Source organism: Canis aureus, chromosome 9 (assembly GCF_053574225.1).
Source record: "Canis aureus isolate CA01 chromosome 9, VMU_Caureus_v.1.0, whole genome shotgun sequence".
NCBI lineage: Eukaryota > Metazoa > Chordata > Mammalia > Carnivora > Canidae > Canis > Canis aureus.
The window spans coordinates 71,833,027-71,842,840 of NC_135619.1; the positions used below are offsets into that span (position 1 = coordinate 71,833,027).

The 9,814-nt window shown below is 59.9% G+C and overlaps 1 protein-coding gene across 4 annotated transcripts in view; it reads left to right on the plus strand.

Moving 5' to 3' along the window:
- Nucleotides 1–9,814, plus strand: part of EVL (Enah/Vasp-like) — a 147,213-nt gene that overhangs the window by 136,547 nt on the left and 852 nt on the right. For 3 of the 4 annotated variants that reach the window (XM_077910582.1, XM_077910580.1, XM_077910581.1), the window contains exons 9-13: nucleotides 2,596–2,659; nucleotides 4,246–4,312; nucleotides 4,404–4,466; nucleotides 7,987–8,053; nucleotides 8,412–8,469. In XM_077910582.1, the coding sequence (XP_077766708.1) occupies nucleotides 2,596–2,659; nucleotides 4,246–4,312; nucleotides 4,404–4,466; nucleotides 7,987–8,053; nucleotides 8,412–8,469 (319 nt within the window). The remainder of the gene's footprint in view (nucleotides 1–2,595; nucleotides 2,660–4,245; nucleotides 4,313–4,403; nucleotides 4,467–7,986; nucleotides 8,054–8,411; nucleotides 8,470–9,814) is intronic. The other variant, XM_077910583.1, reaches the window with a different exon arrangement.

The window sequence follows — 9,814 nt, forward strand, 5'->3', positions numbered from 1 at the left end:
CACCCCAGTCCCCGGCTCCAAGAAGAGTGGATTCAAATCCCAGGGACTTCTTGGAGAACCCTTCCACTCTAAGTGGAGTTCTCATCTTCTGACCCCCACTCTTTCTTTCCTTTTAGAATATGCATCCGGGTCACTGCTGGTTCAGCTTGCTGTGGTCCCACGCACAGTCAGGAGCCCCCCACACGCCCAGGGCCAGCCTCCCCACAGAGCAGGAGCTGAGAGAGCCCCCCAAGCACCAGAGCAAACACGCTGCGGGCCAGGGCTCTCCTGTTCTGTACTGCTCAGTGTTTTCCAAAGTCTCTTCATTGAACCTGTAGTAGGTTCAATAACAAATGGCAAACAAGCAAGCGTTATTTAAAAGAGGAAAAAAAGCCCCAAATGTGGAGTTGGGGGTGGAGCGGGCTTGCTGGCCAGGAGCGGGAAGGTGCCCCGGAGATGTAGCATGCTCTCCTTCCCAGCTCGGAGAGGAAGCAGAACTTCCCTTTGTAGAGGGAGCATTTCTTTGAATTATTAGTGAAATAATAATAGGATGGCATGGGAGAAAAACTTGTAATGTTTCAGTTATCCTAGTTTCACCCTGGCCTCCGTTCTTGCCTGTTTCCTTCGGGTCCCCATGCACATGTGCTAATGCACGTGATTTCAGTTATTCCTCTCTGAGATGAGAGGCCCGAGGAGATTCCTCCCAAGACCAGAGCCCAGCACACTCTCTTGTTTCTAGACCAGAGGCTCTCAGGATTCGCCTGCTCACCCCACAGATACCTAGGTGCTTCCTGGTCGGTGCCAGATCTGTTCACAATCTGAGAACAAGTGGCTCTTACAGGTGCACATTGTAGGGGGGCGGGTGCTGGGGGGCCTCCTGCTTAGAGCGCTGAGCCCGGTGTCCTGACCCTGGAGGTGGCCATGGGGCCCCAGTCCTTCCACCCCAAGCCTCTGATGGACCAGAGAGGAAGGAAGCAGAGAGCTGACAGGAAGCGGCATGGGCAGCAAGAGAAGGTAGTTCTTGGCCTCGGGTCAGAATTACACCAGTTCAGCCTCGGCAGGGCGGTTGGCTGTCCCTGGTCAGTGCTCCACATGGCAGTTGTGCATGTTGCTTAATAAAAGCAGAGGAATTATTATTACTTAGTAAATACCACCTTCCCAAGAATATAAAATTTTTCCAAAGTACAGGTGTGCAACAAACGTCAGCTTTTATTACTTCTGAATTAATTTGAATCATTCACCTCCTTTATTTGCGTGTCACCATGGACATCCCCCAGGCAGACCAGACACGCATTTGCTGGGGTCTGTGGTGCCCCCCACCATGGGCTAGGTGCTGTATGTGTGCGGGGGGTCCAGAGCCGGTAGGATGTGACCACTGTCCTCAAGGGAAAGGACACGGTGAGCAAAGAAAGTGCTGAGGGCAGAGAGAGAGGGAGCAGCAGGGGCCCTGGGGGAGAGGGAGAAGTCCTAAAATACACCTAGAGCCTCCAAGAGAAGTGACATTTACCCAGAGCTTTAAATGGTGAGCGGGGTTTGCAGGGCAGACACAGTGGACGGTGCTAGCGGGGACGGAGGCAGAGGCACAGAGTGGTGTGGGGCACACCCGCTGCTGGGCAGCAAGAGGCGGCCCTGCTCTGGGTTCCGCCCGGCCCACCAGTCAACCCTGCCTCTCCCGGCAGGTGGGTGCTTTTAGCAGAGGGGCACTGAGGGCAGAGCTAGGTTCTAGAGCTCACTTAGGCAGCAACACTGAGGATCTTGTGGACTGGTTGGAGGAGAGAGAGCATGGGTTCTTACCACATCCTCCTCTCTTGGTAAAAGAGAGTGAACAGAGTCTTCCACAACCAGGACGTGGGCCGTGCCCTGGGCAGCCCAGCCCCGCAGCAGCCTGCCTGCACACCCCCCTCTAGGGTTCCCTAACATCTGGTCCTCACAGCGGCCCATGGAGATGTGAACCAGGCCTGGAGAAGGGAGGTCACTTCCGTGGTCCTGCCCGGCTACTCCCGCAGGCAGCAGAAGGGGCCCAGTGGACAGTGGGGCAGAAACTCCGCTGGGGCTCAGGCCGTGCTTGTGCTCATAAGGAGTTGGCCAGGTGGGCTCACAGGGGACTCAGTAATGGGCAGGGCTTGCCGCCAGCCCCAAAGATTGTCTGCCCCACTCTATAGGAGCCCATGTCTCTCCCTGTGGCCTTCTCCTTCCCTGACTGTCCATGGGCTAGCCCTACTCCCCACCAAGATTGGGGGGTTTCACGTGTTAATGATAATTTTCATTGTCTTGCTGATTGTAAAAGTAAGATGTGCTCCTTAGAAAATGCGAGAAACTAACGTGTCCTCGTGACCTGGTCAGAGGCACCCTGCTCTTGCCCCGACTGGCTTTCCTATGCAGACTCTTAGGGCAGCCTTTTTCCTTTTTTTCTTTTTTTTCTTTTTTTAAATTTATTCATGATAGACAGAGAGAGAGGCAGAGACACAGGCAGAGGCAGAAGCAGGCTCCATGCCAGGAACCCAACGCGGAACCGGATCCCGGGACCCCAGGATTGCGCCCTGAGCCAAAGGCAGGCACTAAACCACTGAGCCACCCAGGGATCCCCCAGGGCAGCGTTTTTCTTTATCGTTTCAGGAAGAGCCGAGCACCTCTCCATCTCCCGGGACCCGAGCAGCCAGCCAGCCACCTAACTCCTCAGGTGAGGGGCGCCGTCCTGCCCTGCAACAGGCACAAGGTCTTAGAGCAGGAGGGGCCCCCTCCAGGAAGATGACTCAACCCAACCGCCTCACTGTACAGATGAGCAGTGAGGGCCAGTGAGGTGGCATTAGCTGGTCTCCCTGACACCCGAAAGCCCTGAGCCTCCACACTGATCCAGAGTAGATGCTGACGTGGCCACCTGTGCCGACAGCCCAAGGGCATCAGGCTGGCCAGACCATAACCCCCCACCCAGCCCTCTCATTTCCCACATGGAGACAAGGAGGGCATTGCACCTGGGGTTCAGGTTCCTGGCCTCAGGCCACGGCTCTGAGGAGGATTACGGACCTGCCACACTCCTGTCTCCCTGTGAAACGCCACCTGTGGCAGGTATAACAGGGATCACCCGTGAGTCTTGCTCATTGTGGTGCTCAAAGAAAGTCTACCAGGCGACGCTTCCAAAGTTATGCGTTAGAGGAAAAACAGTCCCAGCCCTGCTCAGAAGCCCCGTGTGAGCCCCAGAATGTGAGCCCCAGGGTACAGGGATGGAGTTAGGACTGTTTCTGGAGGCTGCAGGGTGGGAAGAAGCCACTGTGCTTGGTCAGTCGTTCAACAAACATTTGTTCAGCATCTGCTCCACACAGGGCCTGTGCTCCCGAACAAGGTAGGAGAGGCAGAGGGGAACCCCGCTAGCCCCCCTCAGCAGAGGGAGGCTCTGGCCAGTTGTTGCACCAGCCTCTGGTCCTGCCACTCTGCTGGTGTGGCTGCCTGCCTGCCCCGTGAGACTGCCCCTGTGTCCTCTTCTCCTGAGAGCTGCCACCATGGATTCTTGGTGAATGACTCCATGAACACTGCACACCCCAGTGAATGGTTCTGTTTCCCAGGTTAGGAGGTGACATGATTTGCCCAAGGCCCTATGCCTGTGGGCCCAGCGTCTGCCCTGGAGTGTGGCTTTGGGGACACTCTCCTCACACCCATTGGGTGGCTTCCCTGCTTCCTCTAGGGATTTTCTCCTGCCTCTACGCTCATCCTGCAAAGTCTAGGAATTCAATTCAGTCCAAAAATCTCTTGAAGTAAAATGAAACATTAATTTAACACCACTTAAAAGAGAAAATGGAAAAAGAAAGTAGCTTTGAGGGCCGGGGCAGGAAGGGGCCGGCTGCAGGGTGCAGGGGAGACATGGTGGGCACGTCTGGGCAGCAGGTGTATACGTGGCGCTCAGGCTGACCTGAGAGCATCCCGGCTAGGGCTCCCTCTGTACCCCCCCAGCCCTTTGCTGGAGTCATGACTCGACTCTGGGAGTCATGATTGAGAGGCTCCCCCATCAAGATGAAACCCAGCTGTGGTGAGAGGACTCAGAACCAGGCCACAAGTCAAGGTCAACCAGGTCGAGGGAATGGGAGCTGTGTCCTGAGTGGGGAGACTGGGAACGAGGGGCCAGGTTTCAGCTCCACCTGCAGCAGCCCTTCCTGATGGGGTAGCCCTTCACCCTCAGCACTGGGGGGCCTCCTGCCTGGGATTGTGGGGGGAACGTGGCCACCGAGAGGTCTCCCAGCTCTGAGGCTCCCTGTCCCCGGTATGAATTGACAGAGACTGGCCGGAAGCCCTGGGAGCGGAGCAACTCGGTGGAGAAGCCTGTGTCCTCGCTGCTGTCCAGGTGAGCTGCCCCACGAGGCGGCACTGCGAGTCCGGCGGGGCCACGGCGGGCGGCGGGCCAATTCACATGTCTGTTTCATTCCGTGCCGTAGAACCCCGTCTGTGGCCAAGAGCCCCGAAGCTAAGAGCCCCCTTCAGGCGCAGCCTCACTCTAGGTACCGAACAACCCCGTCTCGGGGGCCTCCTCTGTCCCCTGCCCGTGACTAACACTCCCAAACCCGCCCCCTGTCCTGTCACCTAACAGTTTGCTCTGGGAAAGGGTGGGCCTGTTCCCTCAGACCTGGGGAAGGCAGGGCTGGAGGGACGCAGATGTGAGGGGCTGTGCACGCCTACTCTGGCTGTCCCCTCCCAGAGGGAGAGACTGGGGCCTGGGGAGGGCAGTGAGGCGAGGCTGACATCGGACTCCCATGACAGTGCTCCGGGCTCACTGTGACATCGGGCAAGCCGGTGGCCCCTCCCGGCCTCCCCTCCTCGATCCCGTAAAGAGGTCTGTGAGCCCTGCGTCTTGTGACAGCGATTAGTGGGCAGCAGCTGGACACAGTCCCACAGCTCAACTGATCCCGGGACCGGCCGGCACCCTTCCTCCTTCCCCTCCCTCCTCTGCCCACGGCACACAGCCGTCTTCCCCCAGGGAGACCATATTTCCCAGACCAAAAGCTGGTGTGCATAGCAGGATGGAATGTTCAAAGCTGAGGTGTCCCCAAAAGTGAGAGGCAAACAGCCCCATAGTCACCGGAGCCGAGCGCAGCCTAAAGCTGCAGGTCTCTGGAACCCGTACTAGGAAGGGTCGCCACTGCCCGGCACAGACTGCAGGGGAGCCGCTCTCAGAGCAGTAGCATCGGAGCCGGCCGTGCAGAGTGGAGCGAGCCTGTCGGGGAGGGCCTGGGCCCGGCTCCGGCCGGAGCGCTGAGGACAGACGCGGCCCTCAGGAGTGAGGTCTCGGGTCAGCCAGGTTCTGAGCTGGGTCCTGCAGGTCCCTGCTGCAAGGAGCCCATTTTCTGTTGGGAAGGCCCATGCACGAGGCGGCCGTGTGTTTGAGAGGTGCTGTGTGGAACACAGAGGGTCGCATGGCAGACCATGCTGGGGACCGAGGTGCTCTAGCACAGGGGCTGGGACAGGCCTCTCAGAGGTGGCATTTGAGTTGACCTGCATGAGGAGGAGCCTGCCCTACAAAGAGCGTGGGGACAGTCTTCCGAGCTGGAGATGGTAAGTGCTGAGGCCCTGTGACCAACCCGGCAGTTCACAGAACAGGAAGCTGGCCAGCGTGGCTAGCAGGTGGCAGCAGGTGGGGAGGGGCCGGCAGGGGTCACGTGGCTGGAGGGCTGGGCTGCATTCTGTATGTGCTCACCGTGGTGGACCAGCACTCTCTCTGGCTGTGAGGGGGCCGGAGCCAAAGGAGGGGCCCCCAGGAGGAGGGAGGAGGTGAGGTGGCCAGGGGTGCGCTTGTGGCCCCCCAGCACTTCCTGCAGGTGGAGCATGGTGGGCTGCCAAGTGTTCCCACTTGGGATGGGGCTCTCCACCTCTGAGACCAGTGTGCTCTCCAGTTCCACGGAGGGCTCCGAAGGGGGCAGGCGGCCACAGTCTGCCTCGGGTGACCCCGGGGGAGCTGTCAGGTGTGCATGTGGGAGAACCAGAGCCCCGACAGGTGAAACAGTTTGTCCAGGTGGCCCCAGAAATGGCTGCTGGAACAGGCCCCGACCCCACAGACGGACATGTGGGCCGGGGGTCTCAGGCTGCACCTCCTTCCCCACCAGGATCCAAAGCTATTTAGTCTCCTTCAGAACCACACTGGCCTCTCTTCAGTTCAGCCAGGAGAGGAGCAGGAGCATGTTCTTCTTGGATTTCTTTTTTTTTTTTTTCTTAAGGTTTAATTTATTGAGAGAGAGCACAAGAGCAGGGGGGGAGGCAGAGGGAGAAGCAGACTCCCCGCTGAGCTGGGAGCCCCACACGGGGTTCGATCCCAGGACCCTGAGACCATGACCTGAGCCAAAGGCAGCCACTTCACCAACTGAGCCCCTCCTTTTTTTTTTTTTTTTTTTTATTCCAGGTTTAGGTATTAGACCCCTAGATTTATTCAGGGGTTGGTTTTCTCAGCTTTTTAAAAATATAGTTGACATCCAGCATCGTCTGAGTGTGATGTGTGCAACACGGCGATCGATGTCTGTGTGATCTGTGTCTGTGAGAGGTCTGTGAGATGCTCACCGTGATGAGGTTAGCGGACACAGCCACCACTCGGGGTCAAGATCCTGTCTTAGCCGCCTCTAGGGTACCACACCATGCGCTCAGCTGTGGCCACCATGCTGCGCATTAGATCCCAGAACTCACGACTACACCCGGAGGCGTGTGCCCTTTGACCTCCTTCACCCGCCCCGGCCCACAGCCACCTATCTGCCGTGTTCCTGTGGGCTCGCCAGTGAGACCAGCAGTGCTTGCCTTCCTCTGCCTGCTGATCCAGCCAGCGTCGTACCCTCGGGGCGTCCTGGCGTCCCTGTTGTCACTCGCGGCAGGACTCGGTTTTTAGGGCCGGGTGCACTGCATCTTCTTCGTTCGTCTGTCAGCAGACGGTACTTCCACGTCGAGGCCACTGTCAGTAACGTTGCCGTGACCCGGGGGGCCCTGCCTTCAGGACCGCAGTCTTTCTTCCTTCAGACACCCCCAGCAGCAGCTCTGGCCTGGGTTGTCGTGGGCCCTCCCTGCTGCCCGAGGTGGCCACCCACACACACTGCGGCTGCCCAGCCTGCCCCGTCCCTAGAGAGGAGCCCCTCGCAGCCATGCTGGCTGGCCCTGCCGGGTCACGTGTGTGTCCACCATCCGTCACCTCCGTGGTCCTCACAGCCGGCTCGGGCCACACCACTTCCCTGGTCCCGCAGGCTCCAGCCGCCATTCTCTCCACGGGAGATGAGAGGGCTTCAGACGGTGGGCCCCTCCGCCCCCACTGCCCTGTTCTAGAGGCTGAGTGCTCAGATGAGCATTCTGTAAAGATTTTCCAGGGATGGTTCCCATGCAAGAGACATTAACTATCGAACTAGCTAACCTTAGTTCAGCAGCGTTTCAAAGGACAGTCCGTGTGACCGAGACCCTTTGCCTCAGAAGAGCAACACCACATCCAAGGACGTTTCCTGAAAAAAAAGTTACACGCTAGGACCAGTTCCCAACGCCAGGGAGGTTGGTTGGTTGGAAGCAGATGCTGTTGGGATGAGTGTTTACTGTGTGATTTTTGTGACTTTGCATCCTACGTAAAGTCCTCGTCACTGGTTTCCCCGAGCCTCGGTTTAGGCAGGGACAGATCCTCACCAGCGAGGAGCTTGCCGGTGTCTGCTGTCCAGAGCGGGCAGTGCGACCGGAACAGTGACCGTGGCATTGGCGCGTCTGTGTACGAGCTCTCACGTCCCCACACAGCCCCTTCGTTGTACCCCGCGGTTGGGAAGGCTGGCCACGGTGTTCATGAGACCCTCTTGAGGTGGAGACGTGCCACTAGACTCCTTTCAGGGTAGCTCAAGGCTGGCCAGGCGTAAAAGCAAAAAGCTTCTGATGGGAAGAGGGCAGTGCTTGACGCCCGGGCCTCAGCCCTGCGCTTGGAGGCCCTGGCACACCCGCCTGCCTTATCTGTCCCCGCGTGGTGGGCGCCCGCCAGGACCTGCTGCCCTCCTTACCGCACCCTGCCACCCTCTCCAGGATGAAGCCGGTGGGGAGCGTGAATGACGTGGCCTTGGATGCCTTAGATTTGGATCGGATGAAACAGGTGAGTGTGACCTTTCCTGAGAGGCTGTGCAGGAGCCAGAGGCTGGGACCCTCTCATGTCCACGCGGGCAGGCAGGGTGGCCAGAGGTCTGTCAGGGGGCGTCCACGCTCAGCACTGGGCCCCCAACCCCATCAGCAGCAGAGAAGCCTCCCTCTGCCCTTCTGGCCCCCCAGCCTGCTCTGGGGCCGCCCCTGGTTTCTGCAGCAGGACTTGGGGTGGGGTGCCGTCTCCCATTCACTCCAACCTTGCCCTGTGGGGACGCAAATAAGATGCGTCCTTGGGACACACCGCCCCTGGCAAAGCCAGCTTCCTCCACTCTGTTTCCTGTCCCTTCACTTTGAAGCTCTGCTCCCTACAGGAGATCCTCGAGGAGGTAGTCCGAGAGCTCCACAAAGTGAAGGAGGAAATCATCGACGGTGAGTGGAGGGCCTGCCCCGGGACGTCAGCCAGGGTCCCTGCGGGGCGGCGGGGCGGCCCGCCCCCTGGGCTGCGAGGCAGCGGAGCCGTGCTGGCCCAGCAGGGAGACCATCCTGGGCCCAGACGCCCAAGGTCCCGTGGCCACAGTTCTGTCCCTCCTGCTGATCACATCCCCCCCGTTCTCTGGTCAAGCCAACTGAGGCTCAGTTAAGTGACTTGCCCAAGATATGTATGTTCCTGGTGGGGTGACAGCTAGATCTGCACTCACCCGGCTTCCTCCCTGGGGTGAATGTGTGAGTGTGGACCGGGAGAGTGATCCGAGGATGCGTTCCTGAGCAAGACCAGTGAAGCAGCCTGAACGGTGATCCTTGGCTGCCTCAGCATCTGTGCACTCAGACCGCCGTCCCTGAGTCTCCCACCTTTGATCACCGGGTTTGGGTTAGGAGGGCGGCTGCTGCCTTCCTGGGGGTGGGGGTGGGGGGGTAACGGAGACCAAGAAGCTTCGGGACGACCTGTGGGTCTGACACAGTTCCCAGCGGGCCTGGCCTTGGGCCGGGAGGGCAGGCATGTGTCTCCCGCTCCGAGTGTTGAGTGTCGGGCTCCCGAGGGCAGGGCCCTTGCAGTGGATCACATCCGTCCTTCCGGTTCCTGCCAGAGCCTTTGATACACTGGCTCAGGTCCCAAGCCAGAGGAAGAGGAGAGGTTCAGGCAGAGCCGGCTGGCCCCGGGAGCAAGCAGAGAGGCGCAGCTTGGGCCCCCCACCCCACCAAGCCTGGGCCTGGCCCCCGAGGCAGCAGAGGGGACCCCGGCAATGAGCTAAAAGGGGTGGGTGCTGGTGGCAGGCGGCTGGAGAGAGGGGAGGCCAGGAGGGAGCCTGCGTGTGGGGCCAGAGATCCAACCCCCTGCCCCGAGCTGTGAGCACCGCGCCCTGTCCTTGCCCCAGCCGAGAACTGGTGTTCCTGTTTGTCCAGTCCCCCCCGCAGGCCTGGGATGGGCAGATAAGGAGTTAATGAATGAAGAGCGGGGCTCAGCTGGGAGCCAGAGAGGACACAGGCCAACTATTAACTCCGCTTTATTGCTGGGGGCCCCGTCTGGGAGGGGCCGCCAGCTGGCCCCGGGGCCAGAGCCCGTGGGCGCCAGAGCGGGGTTGCACAGCCAGGCTGGAGGCTGTGGGGGGGGGGGGCAGCTGGGGCGGGTGCCGCAGGCCAGGCCCGGGGGGAAGCTGCCTCGAGGGTGGGCCTCCCCTGAAGCCGGGGCAGCACGGGCCGGGGCTCCGAGGAGCATCCCCTGGTTGGATGAGTGCCCAGCACTTGGCTCTTTTGGCTCCAGGCCCGGGGGTGAGGG